General features: G+C 43.4%; 1 protein-coding gene across 1 annotated transcript in view; it reads right to left on the bottom strand.

The window, feature by feature from the left end:
- Positions 1-21802, bottom strand: part of TEX11 (testis expressed 11) — a 1226647-nt gene that overhangs the window by 498937 nt on the left and 705908 nt on the right. Inside the window, exon 13 of the mRNA XM_044268992.1 lies at positions 12115-12200. Coding sequence (XP_044124927.1) covers positions 12115-12200 — 86 coding nt within the window. The remainder of the gene's footprint in view (positions 1-12114; positions 12201-21802) is intronic.

The following is a 21802-nucleotide window of genomic DNA, read 5'->3' as shown; positions in this document are numbered from 1 at the left end:
GAATAGTACTAGTTAAGACACCACTGCACGCGCAGTGCCCCAACTTGGGAGTAATAGGACCGACCAAGCTGCTTTTTCCATCTCCCAGTTCCTAAAATCAATTCAGTTTGGTGTATCAGAGTTTGGTCTGTCACTGTGAAGGCAGTCGAAGGTACCAGACCAAATTTTTTTCACAAAAGGCAATCCCTGATATGGGATGTGACAGGGATTAAACTGATGAGAATAGTACTACAGAAAATACCACTCATATCGGGTGTGACAGTAAATTGCACGGCGCAGACGCAGTGACCGTGGCGTGGATTTAACCATCTCCCCATTCGAAAAATCAATTCAATTCACCTTTCAGGGACCCTTGGTGTTGTACGTGGCTGGGTGGAGGAAGAAACCTTCAATGACATCAACGGGACATGGCTAGTTTGGTATCCAACCTTGTGCAAATGGGAAGTTTGCGGTTGGGCAAATGGACTGTTTGCGGTTGTTTGCGGTGCATTAAAAGGGGAGTTTGGTCTGTCAATGTCTGTGAAGCGGGCGTAACCCTTACACTACCTGATCTATACAACATCATACCTGATCGTATACACACACTGGATGTTTTAACACTGGATGTTTAAAAAAAAAATTGGATTGTTAGGTGATTTATGCCCTTTATGGATTAAAATCCAACTCTGCGTCAACTATGTCATTTTCCATGGGAGTTTTGCCATGGATCCCCCTCCAGCATGCCACAGTCCAGGTGTAGGTCCCCTTGAAACAACTTTTCCATCACTACTGTGGCTAGAAAGAGTCCCTGTGGGTTTTAAAATTCGCCTGCCTATTGAAGTCAATGGCGGTTCGCCCGGTTCGCCCGTTCACAAACATTTGCAGAAATTCGCGTTCGCCGTTCGTGAACTGAAAATGTTATGTTTGCGACATCTCTAGTCCGGACCTGAATGTTGGTGATCTGGTGTGGTTGTCTACTAAGAATATCAAATTGAAGGTTCCCTCCTGGAAGTTGGGTCCTAAGTTTATTGGGCCTTACAAAATCTTGTCTGTCATCAATCCTGTTGCCTACCGTCTTGATCTTCCTCAGTCTTGGAAGATCCATAAAGTTCCTACTAAAACCTTATGTCCAACCCACTGTACCCTCCTCTTTGCCTCCTCCTCTGATTGTGGTTGATGGTAATCTTGAATTTCAGGTCTCTAGGATTGTGGATTCTCGTATTGTCCGCGGTTCTCTCCAGTATCTCGTTCATTTGGAGGGTTATGGTCCTGAGGAGAGGATGTGGGTCCCAGTGACGGACATTAAGGCCACTCGTCTCATCAGGGCTTTCCATAAATCCCATCCTGAGAAGGTGGGCTCTGAATGTCCGGAGTCCACTCGTAGAAGGAGGGGTACTGTCACCACCAGATATCTGAGAAGCTCTGACAGACGTTCTTCAGAACCTCTTGCTTGGGGTTCTTTTGTTTTGCTTTCCCTCTCTCAGCTGTCATCTAGTTGCACTGATTGCTTCCCTTTAAATCCCCTCCCATACTGCATCACTTTGCGGTTTATACAACTTCCTGGATTGTGTGCATGCTGGATGCTGCAACTGATGCTTCTACAGATAAGTCTGTTCCTTTATTTGTGTTTTCCTGTTGGCTTGGTCCTAGGTGACCCTGACTCCCTCCGTATTAAGTGTAGGGAGCCGGTGGTCGTGTCACCTCACTATTATAGGGTGTTCAGGTGTCATACAGTCGAGGCATGAGGGCATGCAATTATCTATCATAGAGATCTTTGCATGGGCTGAGAAGTCAGGGAGAGAGCTAGGGCTTTTATAGGGCTCACCCTTATGTTCCTTAGTTTGGGATCAAGTCAGTCAGATGTTCATTTGTTGTCTTCTAGTTTTCTGCAACACCATCCGTGACACCTTGCCACTCTATGGTATCCTCCTGATGCTGCTACTGCAATCTCTACACTATGTCACCTTGCCACTCTGTGAGATTCTGCTTCTGCCACTGCCATCACCACACTATGTCACCTTGCTATTCTGTGGGATCCTGCTGCTGCTGCCATCTGCACACTATGTCACCTTGCCACTCTGTGGTCTCCTCCTGCTGCTGCCATCTCCACAATATGTCTCTTTGCCACTCTGTGGTCTCCTCATGCTGCTGCCGCAATATCCACACTATGTCACCTTGCCACTCTGTGGGATCCTGCTGCTACCATCTCCACACTATGTCACCTTGCCACTCTATGGTATCCTCCTGATGCTGCTGCTGCTGCTACTGACATCACCACACTATGTCACCTTGCCACTCTGTGGCATCCTGCTGCTGCTGACATCCGCATACTATGTCACCTTGCCACTCTGTGGTCTCCTCATGCTGCTGCCATATCCACACTATGTCACCTTGCCACTCGCTGGCCTCATCATACTGCTGCCATCTACAGACTCTGTCATTGTGTGACTCGGAGGCCTACTCATGATGCTTCTGTATCATTGTGCCACTTGTTGGCCTCCTCATGCTGCTGCCAACTCCAGACTCTGTCATTGTGCCACTCGGTGGCCTCCTTATGCTGCTTCCACTTCCAGGCCCTGTCATTGGGCCACTCTGTGGTCTCCTCATGCTGCTTCCACCTCATCACTATGTCATAGGGCCACTCTGTGGACTTCTCATGCTCTTCCCACCCTCCCAACTTCATGACTGGTCCACTTTTGGGCTTTTGGCCTGGTTGACATCATCATTTATTTGACCTTTCTTCTGATCTGTCAGAAGAAAGGAAAAATTAGATGCACAGTGGATCCTGTCTGTGATGCAGCTGTAAGGCCTATATAGTCCCATCAGAATTGGCTTATGATTTGGTAGCCAAAAGCAGGAGTGGGTACAAAACACAGAAGACATGCAAATATTCCATTCACGTGTCATCTCTGTTTTCAAATCCACTCCTGTTTTATTTTTATTAGCAATACTGATGGATTATTGAGCAAATGCTGACCGAGTGAAGGCGTATGCTCCACAGACCGGATCCTTTTTTTTCTGGGTAATTGTTCTGATGGATCAGAGAATGGGGGAAATTAATCAGTGACGTCAACAGACACTTACTGCTGACACCCTCTCCACTCTGTAGGGGGGCTCTACTTGTATAAGCATTTAATAGAACAGGTTCTGTAGATATCTATGTGGAATCAGCTGACGACAGTGTAAAATGAGTGTGCTTCTTCTTTACACTAACATCAACCTGTAAGGCTGAGTTAATACTTGAGTTATTTGGTCGGTTTTAGCCCTGTGACTTCCAAAATAAGTAAAGTGTGCAGTGTGATTCTAATAGCGACGCCTGTCATCTGCATGTCATACTGACTGACAGTATCATTTCACTACCCCAGCACACTCCCTATGCGTGTTGCTGCAAGGCACAGTGTTCTACACCCATAAAATGGCTATGCAGCCAGGAAATAGCAGTTTTTATCGCGATTCGCCGCAAATATATTCGGATTGAAGGGAATTTTTTAGGAAAATTCGGCGAACTGGCCGAATCAATTTTTTTAGAAATTCACTCATCTCTAGCAGTAATGTAACAGATTAACGGAATGTTGCAGCAGTTGAACAAGATTCAAAAGGTGATATATTAGACTGCCCTTTAATACTGAGGCACAGTAATATATATATATATATATATATATATGTAAAGAAGGACGTATATATGTCTGTATGTATGTTCCGCGATCACTCAAACACGCAACCATCGATTTCAACGAAACTTAGTATACACATCCCTTGTAAATAAATCTTGTGGGGGTCACAGCTTTCTAGGATGTACCGTTCCTGAGATATTCCCAAAAAATGACCTGCTGTAGCCTGCAAGTCTTTCTCTTCATATTCCAAATGCCATACATATACGGTCACATTTCCCTTATCACCCAATAGAAGCTTGCAGGCCCTTAGTCTCCACATACACAAAGTTTTACTCCAGGTTTCCATAACAACCCAGCCATTTTTCTTCACTGTTGTAGGTCAGCTTTATGCTAGGGCTACACGACGACATGGATGGATTTTTTTCAACTGTCGTGTTGCAGTCACAGCATGTCACATGTCACAGTGAGACACCATAGCCTATCATTATAAAAATTCTTGAGACAAAATGTCGCGCGACACATGTAGTTGTGAAGCCCTAGCATTAAAGGGGCAAAGCGCTGTGGAGGTTACTGTCAAAGAGGCATTCACTGTGGATGTTACTGTTAAGGGGGCAGGCCACTGTGGAGGTCACTGTTAAAGGGGCAGACACTCTGGAGGTCACTGTTAATACTGCAGGGGCCACTATTAAGGGGGCAACTGCTGTGGAGGTCACTGTTAAGGCAGCTGTGAGGGCACTGTTAGGGCAGTGGGGTACTGTAGAGGTCACTGTTAAGAGGGCGGGCCCCTGAGGAGGTCACTGTCAAGGGGGTGGGGTGCTGTGAAACTCACTGTTAAAGGAGCGGGCTGCTGTGAAGGTCAAAGTTAAAGGGGTTCTGCACCTTCATTTAACTGATGATTTATCCTCTGGATAGATCATCAGCTTCTGATCGGCGCCGACACCCGGGATCCCCGCCGATCAGCTGTTTGAGAAGGCAGCGGCACTCCAGCAGCGCCGCTGCCTTCTCACTATTTACCGCCAGGCCGCCCGCCCACTGAATTCACGACTTGTATCAACTAGAGTGGGTGCGGCTAAGCTCTGTTCACTTGAATGGAGCTTAGCTGCGCCCACTCTAGTTGATACAAGTCGTGGCGTCAGTGGGCGGGCGGCCCGGCGGTAAACAGTGAGAAGACGGCGGCGCTGCTGGAGCGCCGCTGCCTTCTCAAACAGCTGATCGGCGGGGGTCCCGGGTGTCGGACCTCCGCCGATCAGAAGCTGATGATCTATCCAGAGGATAGATCATCAGTTAAATGAAGGTGCAGAACCTTTAAGGGGATGGACTGCTGTGGAGGTCCCATTTTAAAGTGGCAGGGCACTGTGGGGGGGTGTGGAGTTCACTGTTCAAGGGGCGGGGTGCTGTAGAGGTCACTGTTATGGGGGATACTGTCAATATCTTTTAAATTAACAAGAATCGTGTCAGCAGTTGAACAAGATACACGCTGCAATATATTAGACCATCTTTTAATAATGAGGCACAGTAATTCCATATATCAACTAATAGATTAACGGGGATTGTGTCAGCAGTTCAACAAGATGAGGACGGCGATGTATTAAACCACGCTTTAATACTGCCGCACAGTATTTCTATATATAAAATAAGAGATTAACTGCAAATATGTTAGCAGTTCAACAAGATGCAGATAGCGATATATCAGACCGGCCTTAAATCTAATATATAAAGATGAGTATATGTATGTATGTATGTATGTATGTCCGCTAAAGGAATCCATACCGTCGCATTTACAATCACAAAATTTTGCACAGTCACCACCTATGACTCGGGGAACGTCATAAACTATGTTTTGAGTGGAAATTTTCACCCTGCGTTTTCCAATTATTTGCCCAAAAATACGCTTAGTAACCTAACCGTCAAACTACAGGAGTCATTGTCTGTTGGCTGTTGTGGCAGTTAGCCTGGATATTCATCAGGTCGCATATAGCAACCAATCACAGCTCAGCTTCTATTTTGCTACAGGTCATTAATATGAGCTCTAATTGGTTTCTATAGGCAACAAAGGACATTCTAAGTATAAGACAGCGTATGTGTGTGTTATTATGATTTCCATTGCGATGCTTAGCCAATGTTGTTGTAGAGACTGATGTAACTCACATGACCTTAAGTGTATACTAATCCTGTGGGGTTTTACATATTGTCAAAGACAATAATGCCCCGTAAAAAAAGGAATTTATCTGGATGATTGTGGTCAGACGCTAAGAGAAAAGCCGTACAAGGGGCGGGTTTTTATGGAAATCACTGTTAATGAGACAGGAAATGTGGAGGTCACAAATAAAGGGCCAGCTACTGTGGAGGTCACTGTTAAAAGAGCGGGTGCTTTGGAGGTCACTGTTAAGGGGCGGGTTATTGTGGAAATCATTTTTAAGGAGACGGGGTACTGTGGAGGTCACTAATAAAGAGGAGGCTGCTGTGGAGGTCACTGTTAAAGCGGTGTTTGCTTTGGATGTTACTGTTAAGGGGGCAGGCCGCTGTAGAGATCACTGTTACTGTGGAGGTCACTGTTAAGGGGGAAGGGAACTGTGGAGGCCACTATTAAAGAGGAATCTGCTGTGGAAGTCACTGTTAAGGCAGAAGGGTACTGTGGAGGTCACTGTTAAGGGAGGGGGTACTTTGGTAGTCACTGTTAAAGGGGCGGGTGCTGTGGAGGTCTCTGTTAAGTGGTCAGGGAACGGTGGAGGTCACAGTAGAGGGGACGGTCTGCTATGGAGGTCAGTGTAAAGGGGCGGGTTGCTGTAGAGGTCACTGTTAAAGGGGCAGGCCACTGTGGAGGTCACTGTCAAGGGTGTGGTGTACTGTGGAACTTACTCTTAAAGGGGCAGGCTGCTGTGAAGGTCAAAGTTAAGGGGGTGGGCTGCTGTGAAGGTCCCATTTTAAGGAGGTGGGGCACTGTGGGGTGGGTCAATGTTAAGGGGTGGGGGGATGTGGAATTCAATTTTAACACCTTGAGGACACAGCCATATTTCACCTTAAGGACCAGGCCATAACTTTAAAACGCTTTGACTTATCCAGGCCATTATTTTTATAAAAAAAATACCAAATTTACTAAATTAAGACATTTTCAATTTCTCTACTTCTATAATACATAGTAATACCTACAAAAATAGTTATTACTTTACATTTCCCATATGTCTACTTCATGTTTGGATCATTTTGGGAATGCCTTTATAGTTTTTGGGGACGTTACAAGGCTTAGAAGTTTAGAAGCAAATCTATAGGGACCAGTTCAGGTTTGAAGTCACTTTGTGAAGCTTACATAATAGAAACCACCCAAAAATGACCCCATTCTAGAAAATACACCTCTCAAGGTATTCAAAACTGATTTTACAAACATCTTTAACCCTTTAGGTGTTCCACAAGAGTTAATGGCAAATGAAGATAACATTTCTGAATTTAGATTTTTGGGCAAATTTTCCATTTTAATCCATTTTTTCCAGGAACAAAGCAAGGGTTAACAGCCAAACAAAATGCTATATTTATTTCCCCGATTCTGTCATTTGCAGAAACACAGTAGGGCGTAGAGGGAAAGGTGCGCCGTGTGGTTTTTGGAAGGCAGATTTTTCTGGACTGGTTTTTACACCATGTCCCATTTGAAGCCCCCCTAATGCACCCCTAGAGCAGAAACTCCATAAAAGTGACCCCATCTAAGAAACTATACCCCTCAAGGTATTCAAAACTGGTTTTACAAACTTTTTTAACCCTTTAGGTGTTGCACAAGAGTTTTTGGCAAATGGAGATGAAATGTGAGATTTTTTTTTATTTTATTTTTTATTTCCATTTTAATCCATTTTTTTCCAGTAACAAAGCAAGGGTTAACAGCCAAACAAAATGCTATATTTATTGCCCCGATTCTGTCGTTTGCAGAAACACCCCATATGTGGCCGTAAAACTACTGTACGGGCACACGGTAGGGCGTCGAGGGAAAGGAGTGCCGTGTGGTTTTTAGAAGGCAGATTTTACTACACTGATTTATTTGCACCATGTCCCATTTGAAGCCCCCCTGATGCACCCCTAGAGTAGAAACTCCATAAAAGTGACCCCATTTTGGAAACTACAGGATAAGGTGGCAGTTTTGTTGGAACTATTTTTAGGGTACATATGATTTTTGGTTTATCTATATTACATTTTTGTGAGGCAAGGTTACCAAAAATAGAAATTCAGAAATTTCATCTCCATTTGCCATAAACTGTTGAGGAACACCTAAAGGCCAGGGTTAATAATGTTTGTAAAATCAGTTTTTAATACTGTCACGACCGCTATCCCAGCAGCAGTCGTGTCGCACCAGACGGAGGGGAAGGGGGACCCTTATCTGCGGATGGGAAATAGAATGGTCACCCCTGACTAACCCTAAGCTGGCACCTGTCTGCCCTGATACCCTAGACGGGATGTGAACCCATGCGGCGAGCAGGATGCCTAAACCCTTAGTCACCCTAACAAGGCTAGCCTGGGGAAAGGCAGATGGGAGCACCAGTCACCATCACTCACGTCTAGGAGAACAACAGGGGAAGACAGCAACAAACAAACAAACAAACAAACAATCTATAACATAGACTTATCCAGTCACGAGCAGAGAAGGTGATCCCAACAACGACAGTCCACGCCAGACCAGAGCTCCACGGCAATACCGTCAAACGATCTCCTCCAAAGGTCAGAATAGCACTGGAAGTAAGGACTATATCTGGCAATGACTGCAAGTGAAACTGAAACTAATATAGTAGCTGGGAGTGGCAGACAGGACTCACCTGAGAAGGATGCCTACAAACTCTCAGTCAGGACAAAAAGGTTCACAAGGCAAAACCCGGATGACATACCCTGAACCACGGAGCAAACTCACAAGCTATCGCGAGTAGCAAGTCGCTGCGACCTTCTCCTCCCAGACCTGTCTGGATCAGTCACAGTCGTGACAAATACCTTGAGGGGTGTAGTTTCTTAGATGGGGTCGCTTTTATGGAGTTTCTACTCTAGGGGTGCATCAGGGGGGCTTCAAATGCGACATGGTGCCCAAAAAAAGGCCATCAAAATCTGCCTTCAAGAAACCATACGGCATTCCTTTCCTTCTGCGCCCTGCCGTTTGGTCATACAGCAGTTTACAACCACATATGAGGTGTTTCTGTAAACTGCAGAATCAGGGTAATAAATATTATGTTTTGTTTGGCTGTTAACCCTTGCTTTGTTACTGGGGGAAAAAAAACTGATTAAAATGGAAAATTTGCAAAAAAATTGCTGTTTTGGCACAGTTTTTATTTCTTTTTTTGACCGTGTTCATCTGAGGGGTTAGGTCATGGGTATTTTTAAAGAGCAGATTCTTACATACGCGGCGATACCTACTATGTCTACTTTTTAAAATGTATTTAAGATTTACACTATATTATCTTTTTATAAACAAAAAAAATAAAAAACATTTTTGTATATCCATAGTCTTAGTCAGTTCTTTTCAAGTTTTTAGCCGATTATCTTAGGTAGGGGCAAATTTTTTTTATGAGAGCTATGAGAGGACAGTTTTATTGGCACTTTTTTGGGGGACATATGACTTTTTGATCGCTTGCTATTACAATTTTTGTGATGTAAGGTGACAAAATAATACCTTTTTTTACCGTTTTTTTTTTTTTACCGTGTTTATCTGAGGGGTTAGGTCATGGGGTATTTTTATAGAGCAGATTCTTTCGGACTTGGCGATACCTAATATGTCTATTATATTTTTGAATATTTGTGTTAGTGTCTCAAGTCTCAGAACTATAGTTTTTTATCCAATTGTCTGTGGCTAAATTGGGGAAGGAGAATCTAATTTAGTAATCCATGGAAGTGTGGTACTCCCTGAAGCAACCGTTAATGCAGAGGCCCGGACGATCAGGGCATGTGTTACACTGAGTGGTGGTGTCCTTCTGTATCCCCCTCCTGTAACACACTCTGCACTTTTTGGGGGTCTGCCCCTTCTTTCCAGTATGAGGGACCCCACCTGGAAAGTGTTGGCCAGGGACGATCCGGGCGCCTACAGTTCCCGAGGTACTCCGGCCTGCTCTTTCCCGGTCAGAAAAGATCAGGGCCTTGAGGACTGCCTCATGGAACTGAAGGCAATTCCCTGTGTTGCCAGCGCTCTGGGACAGCACAAAAGAGTTGTACAAGGCAACCTGCACCAAGTAGTTCGCAACTTTTTTCTACCATGCCCGGGTTTTGCGCATGGCATTATATGGCTTGAGGACTTGATCAGAGAGATCAACTCCTCCCATATACCGATTGTATCGACGATACAATCGGGCTTGAGGACCGTTGCCGCGGTACCTGGCACAGGGACAGGGATGATGCCGTTACCGTGAATTGTGGACAGTACAAGGAGATCCCTCTTGTCTTTATATCTGACCAGCAACAGGTTTCCACTGGTAAGGGCACGGGTCGCACCCCTGGGTTAGGTACTTGGATGGGGTGGAAGGGAGGCCGCGTTGATTTTTCCACACGGTCCCACAAGCGGAGGTGGATCTGGCGGCGAGGGACTGGAACAAGGGGATACTAGTATAAAAGTTGTCCACGTACAGGTGGTAACCCTTATCTAGCAGTGGGTGCATAAGTGCATAAGGTCCCACACAAGTTTCCCGCTAACACCCAGAGTAGGGGGACATTCTGGGGGTTGAATACGGGAATCTCGCCTCTGGTACACACAAAACTTGTAAGTGTACCTGAGGTACTCTCACAAAGTTTGTACAGCTTCACGCCATACCTCGGCGGTTAGAGGGAACATACTGGCGGAAAATGAGTCTCCCCTTGAAAGCAATGAGAGACTCATTAACCGCGACCTCCCTTCCAGGTACATAGGCCTGCACAAATTTGGCCCCAAAGTGCTCGATGACCGGCCTGATTTTAGGCGGTTATAGGCAGGATCACCCTGGGGGGGGACATGCTGCATTATTTGCATGATAGAATAAAATTTTTATTATGACATAAAAACATACAAACATATACATAAATGTAGAGACCATACAGCGTGCCTCAAGGGGCAGTCCACAATAATTCCACTGTCAGCAGATATTCAATCACTTCATTACCTCAATCTCAGTGTGGGTGCTGTGAATAGGGGATCTAGATCAGCATATAAATATCAAAGCTGTATCTAGCCATAAAACCACAGCTACCTCACCTATAAAACACATCTGGCATGGATATATATCGGGTATAAATGGCATCCGTATATTCTGACCTATACCATACAAGCAATTCAGTACATCATAATGTGCCACCAACAAATTATTACAATAGAGGGAGGAAGGGGGGGCGGGGCGGGGGGGCGGGGCGCACACTGTGCCACCAATGAATTATTACAAAGGAGGGAGGGGGGGCCGCACTGGCCACCAATGATATTTAAACTGGGGAGGGGGGGGTCTGCCCCCTGCTGCCTGGCAGCCCTGATCTCTTACAGGGGGATATGATAGTACAATTAACCCCTTCAGGTGCCGCACCTGAAGGGGTTAATTGTGCTGATCACGGTGCATTTTCAGATTTTTCCACGGATCCATTGAAAGTCAATGGGTCCGCGAAAAAAAAACGGAAAACGGCACAACGGCCACGGATGCACACAACGGTCGTGTGCATGAGGCCTTATGATGATAAACTGTTATGGGAACCTTTTGTTGTTAGAAGATGTAAAGATGTATCCTTAAAAGGAAAAATGCGCTACCTTATTATAATAAATATGATCATACTGAGACTACAATATATAACAATATAGAAAGTGGTGGCTAGACATTGCAGGAATATTCTCAGTTTAAACAAGATTTCAGATTTAAAGGTGTTTTCCGGGATATTTTTTTTGCTGACTGCACAGAAGGACTGGAACTCCTACTGCTGAACAATCTATGAGCCACTTACTTCCATGTGACGGGCAGATAGGGCTGTATATGGGTAAGCAGTAGTGCTCTGCCAGTAGATTATGCAGTATATTGCGAAGCAGAGAGGAATCCTCACCATCCGATACAGTCGCCTATGTTTCTCAACTCCATATGTACCAGCTTTGTAATAAATAAAGACATCTGTACCAGATGATGAATGCCACAAATTCCTCTCTGCTTCTCCACATATTTTTATTGATGACCTATCCTCAAGATAGGTCATCAATATCAGACCGCCAGGGTCCAACACCCGGCACCCCTGCCGATTAACTGGTTAAAGAGAAAGTTACGCGCCTTCGACACTGCATAGCCATCGACATCGCAGCAGTGAGCATGCTTTATTACAAGATGCTCTTCTATTCACTTCAATAAGACTGCTCATTCCTATACAAGTGTAAAGGACCCCTTTAAAAAAATGTAACCACAGTTCTAGGAAACTAGCAAAATACAAGATTTCAATAGGTGTTAGAGTCTAATAATATAAAAAGGTGAGCCATAAGACACAGACTTTTGTTAAAAACTCATGCAAAGAAAGCACAGTTTTCAGTCTTCAGAGCCATAACAATAAATTATTCATAAAACTTGTACTAGACCTCAAAACTTTTGGTTGCACAATCCCACAAGATAAGATGCAAATGGTTCAACATGTCTACAGGCAGTTGTTTTCCTGTGTAGTGCCCTGAAAAATAACAAATTAACATTAGTGTTCAAGCTTCCTTATTAAAGGGTTGTCCCACAAAAGAATATATACACTTTTCAAACCAGTAACTGGATCTGAATGCTTTTGTAATTTCATGTAATTAAAAATGTAGCATAGCCACTGACTTACCGTATATAATAAAAGGCATCTGTGTAGTGCCATCTGCTGTATTTTTTTCTTATTCTTTTGTCCGGCTCACTGAGATTGTCACACATGCTTAGTTTCAACCCTTCAAATGCCTCCTGAGTTGTGATACTGTATGGAGAGAGCTTAAAGGCTACGTACACCTTTGGGGGCATTTTTTTAAAATATTGTATTGTACTTATTTTGAGCAATTTTTTTTTTCTATTGGTCTTTATGGAATCTTTTTTAGCTGACACGCCCTACTAGCTGCCTGTGGATTTCTGTCATCTGAGGAACAAATGAACTTCTTATCTCTGCTCTCTCACATCATAAACACTCATTAAAGCTCAATCCTTATCTTACTAATAATAATGTGGCTTAAACAAGTGTTTATGGTCTATCAGTAGTTTAGAAATAAGGGTAATTAGATGACTGGCACAAAGTGAAAGTACCAGACACACAGTTAGAAAAACAGTTAACCCTTTGTGACTGAACAGCTCAATATTTTTAACCCCTTCCCGACTGCAATCCGTCTATATACGTGATATTTGCCCCTGCCCCGTGCAGCTACCACGTGTATAGACGTCAGGCAGTTCTTTAATCCAAGCGCTACAAAGCGCTTGGATTGAAGCTTCTTCCCTTGCCCGGCTGCTGTCACGGACAGCATACAGTCTAGTAATGCCGGCAAGGGACCAATCAGAGTGGTCCCTTGCCGGCAATCGATGCGATTGGTTATTCTGTGCAAACTAACCAATCGGATTGCGGCAGTGTTAAAATGCCGGTTTCAGGCTCTGATCTGCACTCTGCAGATCAGAGCCTGAAATCAGGTGATGTGTAATGAAGCCCCCCGATCTGTGCCCCCGATCTTTGCCCCCTTCCTGTGCTCCTCCAACCCCCCCACCCCTCCAGTGAGCCCTGCCTCCGATGTGATCCCCGCCCCCCATCCATGTATTGTACCCCTGATGTGGTTCCCCCCTATGCATGTATCCGACCCACAAACGTGCCCCCTCCTGCTGGCCATGCCCCATCTTTACAGCGCTGTCCCTATCTGTGCCTCTTGCCCCCGATGTGGTCCTCCTGCTTTATTTGATGTCGGCGGCTCCATTCCTGAGCTGCCAACATCAGCAGCGAGTGTCATCTGTATGCTGACACTCTGCTGTAACCCCTTAGATGCCGCGGTAGCGGCATCCATGCGGTTAATAGAGGGAGGGGGCTCCCTCTCTCAACCATCGGGGCTGCCGCGCTGTGATGGCAGCCCGGTTTTTCCATCTACAGGACATTTGATAGTATTGTACTTTGCAATGCAAAAGCATTGCAAAGTATAGTACAGCCATCAGCCCACTGGATCTTCAAGATCCAAGTGGGACTTGATAAAAAAAAAAGTGAAAATTATAAAATTATAAATAAATAAATAAAAATGTAATTTAAAAAAATAAATTGCCTTTTCCTATAAAAAATGAAATAATAAAATAAAATACACATATTAGGTATCACCACGTCCGTAACGACAGTCTTTATAAATATATCACATGATCCACCCCATCCGATAAACACCATAAAAAATTTAAACAGTGTCAAAAAAAGCAATTTTGTCACCTTACACCACAAAAAGTGCAACACCGAGCGATCAAAAAGGCGTATGTCCCACAAAATGGTACTAATAAAACTGTCACCTCACCCGCAAAACATGAGTCTCTACATAAGAAAATCGCTAAAAAAATTAAAAAAAACTATAGCTCTCAGAACAAGGAGACACTAAAACATAATTTTTTAATTTAAAATATGCCATTATTGTGTTAAAGTGAAATTAAAAAAAAGTGTACATATTAGGTATTGGCGCGTCCATAAAAACATGCTCGATAAAAATATCACATGACCTAACCCCTCAGGTGAACACCGTAAAAAATAAAAAATAAAAACAGTGCCAAACATTTTTTTCACTTTACATCACAAAAAGTGCAACACAATCGCCCAAAAATAAAAAAGCTATGGCTCTCAGACTATGGAGACACTAAAACATCATTTTTTTGGTTTAAAAAATGCTATTATTGTGTAAAACTTAAATAAATAAGAAAAAGTAAACATATTAGGTATCGCCACATCCGTAATGATCTGCTCTATAAAACTGTCACATGACCTAACCCCTCAGATGAATGCTGTAAAAATAAAGAAATAAAAACTGTTCCAAAACACTCATTAAGTGTAATAATAAATGATCAAAAAATCTTATGTACCCAAAAATGGTACCAATAAAAACCTCAATTCTTTCTGCAAAAAACGAGCCTCTGCACAAGACGATTGTCAAAAAAAGAAAAAAAATTATGGCGTTCAGAAAATGGACACACAAAAACATAATTTATTTTTCAAAAATACTTTATTATTTAAAACTGTAAACAAACAAAGAAAGTAAACATATTTTATATCACTGCATCCGTAACAACCTGCTCTATAAAAATATCTACCCTGTCAGATGAATCTTGTAAATGTTAAAAATAGCAAAACGGTGCCAAAACAGCCATTTTTTTGTTACCTTGCCTCACAAAAAACTTAATATAGAGCAATTAAAAATCATATGTACCCCAAAATAGTACCAATAAATCTGGCACCTTATCCCCCAGTTTCCAAAATAGGGTCACTTTTTGGGAGTTTTGACTGTAGGGGTGCATCAGGGGGGCTTTAAATGGGACATGGCATCTAAAAACCAGTCCAGCAAAATCTGCCTTCCAAAAACCATGCGGCTCTCCTTTTTCTTATGCGCCCTGCCGTGCGCCCTTACATCCGTTTACTACCACATGTGGGGTGTTTCTGTAAACTGCAGAATCAGGATAATAAATATTGAGTTTTGTTTGACTGTTAACCCAAAATGTGTTAAAGAAAAAAAGTAATAAAATGGAAAATCTGCCCAAAAAGTGAAATTTAGAAATTTATTCTCCATTTTTGATGACATCGGTATGACATCCGTTTTTTTTTTTTTGCAGATCCATTGTAACAATGCCTAAAATGGACAAGAATAGGACATGTTCTATTTTTTTTGCGGGGCTACGAAATGAAAAAAATGCTGCGGACAGCATTTCATTGAAATGAATGGGTCTGCATCCTATCTGCAAAAAAAAAACAAAAAAAAAAACGTAACGGACACGGAAACAAACAACGTTCGCGTGCTTGTAGCCTAAATCCCTGGCCAATTTTTGCAAATCTGACAATTATCCAAGTCGTTCTGAGATTGTTTTCTCGTGACACATTGTACTTCATGACAGTCATAAATTTGAGTCAATATATTACACCTTTATTTATGAAAACATCCCAAATTCACCAAAAAATTGGAAACATTTTCAATTTTCTAAATTTTAATTCCTCTACTTTTAAGACAGATAGTAATACCTCATAAAATAGTTATCAATCAACATTCCCCATATGTCTACTTTATGTTGGCATAATTTTGTAAATGTCATTTTATGTTTAATGGAGGTTAAATTTAAAAATTTCACTTTTTTTATTGATTTTTTATGTTAATTAATTTTTTCTTGCAACACAGCAAGGGTTAACAGCAATAATAAATACTACATATGTGGCAGCAAACTGCTCTATGGGAATGTGCCAGTGGTCAGAAGGAAAGCAGCGCCATATGGATTTTAGAGGCAGATTTTCCTAGAATGGTTTTTAGGCGCCATTTTGGATTTGAAGACACCCTGAGGTACCCTTACAGCAGGGGTGCACAACCTGCGGCCCAGGGGCCACATGCGACCCTCAATACCATTCTATGCGGCCCTCAGCCATCTGGTAGCAGACATGTATGTCTATGTCTTGTGGTTGCTCACATGAATCTTTCATGTATTGTCCCATTAGATGGGAGTACTAGAAGTGTAACTAGACATTTAGAATATATACTGTATGTTCAATATGCCATAAATATAGTATTTCACTTGGTAATACCCCTTTAAAGATTATTTTCGGCCCTTGGAATTGTTTCAGGTTGACAATGTGGCCCCCAACCAGAAAAGGTTGTGCACCCCTGCCTTACAGTGTAAACCCCCAAAAAGAGACCCCATTCTGAAAACTAGACCCCTCAATGAGTATTTCAAGTTGTGTAGAGAGCACTTTGACCCATCAGGCGTTTCGCAGAATTAGGAAATACTTGGCTGTGAAAACAAAAAATTAACATTTTTTCCAGAAAAATTTGATTTACACCCACATTTTTCACTTTCACAAAGGGTAACAGGATAAAATGCACCCCACATTTTGCTATTCATTTCCCCCACTAAATATGGCAACACACCACATGTGCTCAAAAACGGATTCCTGAGCGCATGGCAGGGTTCAAAAGGGAAGGAACACCAGAGGGCTTTTGGAGGACAGATTTTGCAGCATTGGCTTTTAGGAGCTATCTTGCATATGAAGACACCCTGTGGTACCGCTACAGTGGAAACCCCAAAAAGTTACCCCATTCCAGAAACTAGACCCCTCGAGGAGTACTTCAAGGTGTGTATTGAGCACTTTGACCCATCAGGCATTTCATAGAATTAGGAAATACTTGACTGTGAAAATAAAAAATGGAAATCTTTTCCAGAAAAATTAGCTTTACACATTTTTCACTTTCACAAGGGGTACCAGGACAAAATGCCCCCCACATTTTGCTACCCATTTCCCCCTGAATATGGAAACACCCCATATGTGCTTGTAGCCTGCTGTATGGGTGCACTGAGAGGCAAAGTGCAAAATATGGATTTTGCAGGCTTGAATAATCAGACATGGATTTTAGGTGCCATGTCGCATATAAAAAAATTCCTGAGGTCCCCAGAAATAAAAAACCCCAAGAAGTGACCCCATTTTGGAAAGAGCACCCCCATATGAACATTTTATGTGTTGGAAAGGATGCTTTTCAGCAAACAGGTGTCACAGCTTTTGGTTTGCGCTGTGACACTGTTGCCACACTTACGGTTGCTCGCAGCAACGTGTTGCTGTGAGAGCATGCGGTGGCAGTGTCGTGTGTGTGCACTTCCCCTTTAAGTGGCTTCCTTCCTCTGTCTGGTGATGGAAGCGTTAACTCCCTTCCTAGCGTTGTGAACACTGGGTTTATGTGTTTGTGGGTGTGGCTGCTTGGGCTATTTAGTCTCTGCTGGAAGCCTGTAGCTGAGTGTTCCTCCAGGCTTCTGGTGGTTCACTGCTCCTGGCTTTACCATCTTTACATTGAGGGCCACCCTTGTGGTCATAGATGTTCTATGTCATCCCGGTGTCTCCTTCCCTTCCTGTCCCTATTTGTATGGAGTGGGTTATGTTCAGAGTGTTTGTTTGTCTAGTTTGGTGTTACATGTCTGGTGGTGTTTGGTGTCATGTTTAGTAGACATTTCCCTGTCTCATGTTATTGCAGCTATGGATTCCTGGGTTCCTGTGTGGTTTGTGGTGTGTGCTGTGTCCTTTAATGTTGGTGTGGACACCAGCACTTGTGCACGGGTTCCAGTCAGTGTATCTGTGGCAGGTAAGTGTGTTATTGGTTTTTCTTACCTGCCATCTCCTTAAGCTGTATGTGTTTCCCTTTTCCTGCTTCTAGGCCTTTAGAGAATCCTGTTCCTCCGTGTTGTGGATGTACAGGTCGTCTCTCCCATGCTCCTAAGTGAGGGATTTCCAGGGCGACACAGGATATTAGGTATTCAGGGTATGAGCCGTCCCACCGTCAGGGTCCACTCATACGAGTTAGGGAAAGGATTAGGGATGCTATAGGAAGTGACCTGCTCCCTGATCCTGGCGTCTTGGCCTAGTTGCTACCATTATCCTTTTTACACTGCACGGTGGGGGTTTCCCCCACTCCCCGCCGTGACAACAGGTGTCTCACAGAAGGCAGAAACACTTGGTAAAGGATTTCAAAGCACACATTTGTGAAAATGAAAAATTACGAGCCGACCCCAATTTTTCACTTTCACAAGGGGTTAAAGGAGAAAATGCACCCCACTATGTGTTCCCCATTTTCTCCCAATTCAGGAAACACCTCATATGTGCTTGTAGTTGTATGGGTGCACAGCAGGGCTCTAGAGGCAAACTGCTAAATATGGATTTGGCAGTCCTGAATAAACAGACATGGAATTTAGGTGACATGTCGCATGTTAAATAATTCCTGAGGTCCCCAAAAATTAAAAACCCCAAGAAATGACCCCATTTTGGAAAGAGCACCCCCGTGCAAACATAGTGAAAAGGGTACTTTTCAGCAAACAGGTGTCTGACAGAAGGCAGAAACACTTGCTAAAGGATTTCAAAGCACACATTTGTGAAAATGAAAAATGACTAGCAGACCCCAATTTTTTACTTTCATAAGGGTTTAAAGGAGAAAATGCACCCCAGTATGTGTTCCCCATTCAGGAAACACCCCATATGTGCTTGTAGCCTACTGTAAAGGCGCACAGCAGGGCTTTAGAGGCAAAATGCAAAATATGGATTTGGCAGGCCTGAATAAACAGACATGGATTTTAGGTGACATGTCGCATGTTAAAAAATTCCCGAGGTCCCCAGAAAATAAAAACCCCAAGAAGTGACCCCATTTTGGAAAGAGCAGCCCCATGCAAACATAGTGAAAAAGGTACTTTTCAACAAACAGGTGTATTATAGAAATTAATATGTAGTGGTTTTTGAAAAGAGGATATGTAAGCTCTATGGACAAAATAAGATATAAGGTGGTAAAATTACAGGGTACATCAAGGATAAAATTATTCCATGGATGAGTGATACATTTGGAAACAATCCTTACAATCCTTGATGCATAGGCCAGGTTTTTTATCCCCCTTTTGGAACACACTGCATCATTTTTGGGTCTTTCCCGTTCTCGCTGCTTGGGGGACTTCACTAGTGTTGAGCGCGAATATTCAAAAAGCGAATATTTTGAATATTTCGAAGCGATTTCGCGAATATTTCGAATATAGTGCTATATATTCGTAAAAATGAATATTCATTTTTTATTTTTTTTTCACAAAATTACAGTACACATATAATTGATTGTTTCCCAAAGTGTACAAAAGCTCAGATCTTACTCACATTGCCTAGAAAGTGATTGAGGCGCGAATCTTCGTAAGGCGATTTTATTAGCGCACATGCGAATATCGGCACTTGTCCCAGAACAGAGGCAAAGGGCTTTGCATTCATACATTAGTGAATTGAGTTGCGAATCTTCGTAAGGCGATTTTATTAGCGCACAGGCGAATATCGGCACTTGTCCCAGAACAGAGGCAAAGGGCTTTGCATTCATACATTAGTGATTGAATTGAGTTGCGAATCTTCGTAAGGCGATTTTATTAGCGCACATGTGAATATCTACACTTGTCCCCAGAACAGAGAAGGCAAAGGCCTGTGCATTCATATAGTATAGCACCATATTCGCGAATACTTAGAACTTCGTAAAATTCGATTTACGAATATTCGTATTTTTTATTTTACTTTCCACCTTACAGATTACATTGATCTGTACTCTGTCAACTACTGTCATCACTCCTCACTGTATCTCGATTGATTCCCAAAAGTCCAAAAGCTCAGATCTTACTCACATTGCCTAGAAAGTGATTGAGGTGCAAATCTTCGTAAGGCGATTTTATTAGCGCACATGCGAATATCTACACTTGTCCCAGAACAGAGGCAAAGGGCTTTGCATTCATACATTAGTGATTGAATTGAGTTGCGAATCTTCGTAAGGCGATTTCATTAGCGCACATGCGAATTTTGCATAGCATAATATGTATTATGCGATGCGAAAATTCGAATTATCGCATATGCGAAATAATAACGAATTCGAATATTCGCGAATATTTTACGAATATTCGCGAAATTTCGCGAATTCGAATATGGGACTTGCCGCTCAACACTAGACTTCACCAGGAAAATGTTGCCCTGGTACAACTCGGGCACGGTAACTTACAGAAGTACTGGGACCCTCTATTGCTTGGTTTGAAAAAATGAGGGCCTTTATCACCACCTCTTGTTGTAGGAATGTTCTTGGATGGCCTCTAGAGCTAAATAGCATGAACGCATTGTACAGCGCCATCTGTACAATGTGTAAGGACAGCTTTTTGTACCACACTTTTGTTTTCCGTGTGGCATTGTAGGGCTTCAGAACTAGAGTTGTTGCGATACCAAATTTTTGATTCGGTTTCGATACCATGAAAAAGTATTGCGATACTTGATACCACGCGAAAAAAATAAACCAAAAAAGCCACGTGCATTCCGCATTTTTAAAAATGGCGAATCGCGCAGGTTTTTTTTTTTTCTGTTCCGGCATTCACCACCTAGATTTTTTTAAATATTTTAATAGTTTGGAATTTTCTGGCGTGGCGATATGTAATATGTTTATTATTTATATATTTTATATGTGAAATTGGGAAAAGAGGGTGATTTATACTTCATATTTTGGTGGGGGTTTTTTTTACTTTTTTTTTTTTTTTACACTTTTTATTTAATAACTATTTCCCCCTTTAGGGGCTAGAACCTGGGATCTTTCATCCCTTGTCCTATTCAGCCTGATAGATCTCTATCAGGGTGAAAAGGACTTCACACTGTCCCTGCTGCTCTGTGCACACAGCATCAGGGATGTTACCATGGCAACCAGGGCTTCTGTAGCGTCCTGGCTGCCATGGTAACCGATCGGAGCCCCAGGCTTACACAGCTGTGGCTCCGATCAGAAGCTTCCACTGCACCACCAATGAGGGGGAGGGGAGAGGACCCTGTGCCCACTGCCAATGATTTTAATACTGGGGGGTTGAGAGGGGCCGGCGCACTGTGCCACCAATGATTTTAATGGGATGGGGGGTTGAGGGGGGGCACACTGCACCACCAATGATAATTACCCCTTTATACAGGAGGCGGGTACTGGCAGATCAGCGGCAGTTAACCCCTTAGGTGCTGCTGTCAGGGGCAGGGTGCCGGCAATGCGATTCTGCTGCCAGCACCCGCCTCCTGTATTGTGTTAAAGACTGACTACTTTATATGGGACTCCAGACTTTCACTATTAGGCTACACAGAGCGGCGCCCAGCGATGTCTCAGCACTCACCATTAGTCCTGTGCGCCGCTCGGTTCGCCCGCAGTGCCCCATTACTGTCTCCTCTCCTGCTCCACGTGCTGCTGATTACTATCGGAGCGATGGGAGGAGACATCAGCTTCACTAGCGGGCGTTCCTTCTCCCTGGCTGTAGCGCTGTCCAATCGCAGTGCAGGGAGAAGGAACGCCCACTAGTAAAGCTGATGTCTCCTCCCATCGCTCTGATAGTAATCAGAAGCAGGAGAGGAGACAGTAATGGGGCACTGCGGGCGAACGGAGCGGCGCCCAGGAATAATGGTGAGTGCTGAGACATCGCTGGGCCCCGCTCTGTGTGGGAATAGTCCTATCATTGGTGGCGCAGTGCGCCCGCCCCTCCTCCGCACCTCTCTTCTCATTGGTGGCGCAGTGCCCCCGCCCCTCCTCCACCCCTCTCTTCTCATTGGTGGAA

Source organism: Bufo gargarizans, chromosome 9 (assembly GCF_014858855.1).
Source record: "Bufo gargarizans isolate SCDJY-AF-19 chromosome 9, ASM1485885v1, whole genome shotgun sequence".
NCBI classification, from domain to species: domain Eukaryota; kingdom Metazoa; phylum Chordata; class Amphibia; order Anura; family Bufonidae; genus Bufo; species Bufo gargarizans.
Note: the sequence above shows the minus strand (reverse complement) of the source record. Positions and strands in the feature narration are given on the sequence as shown.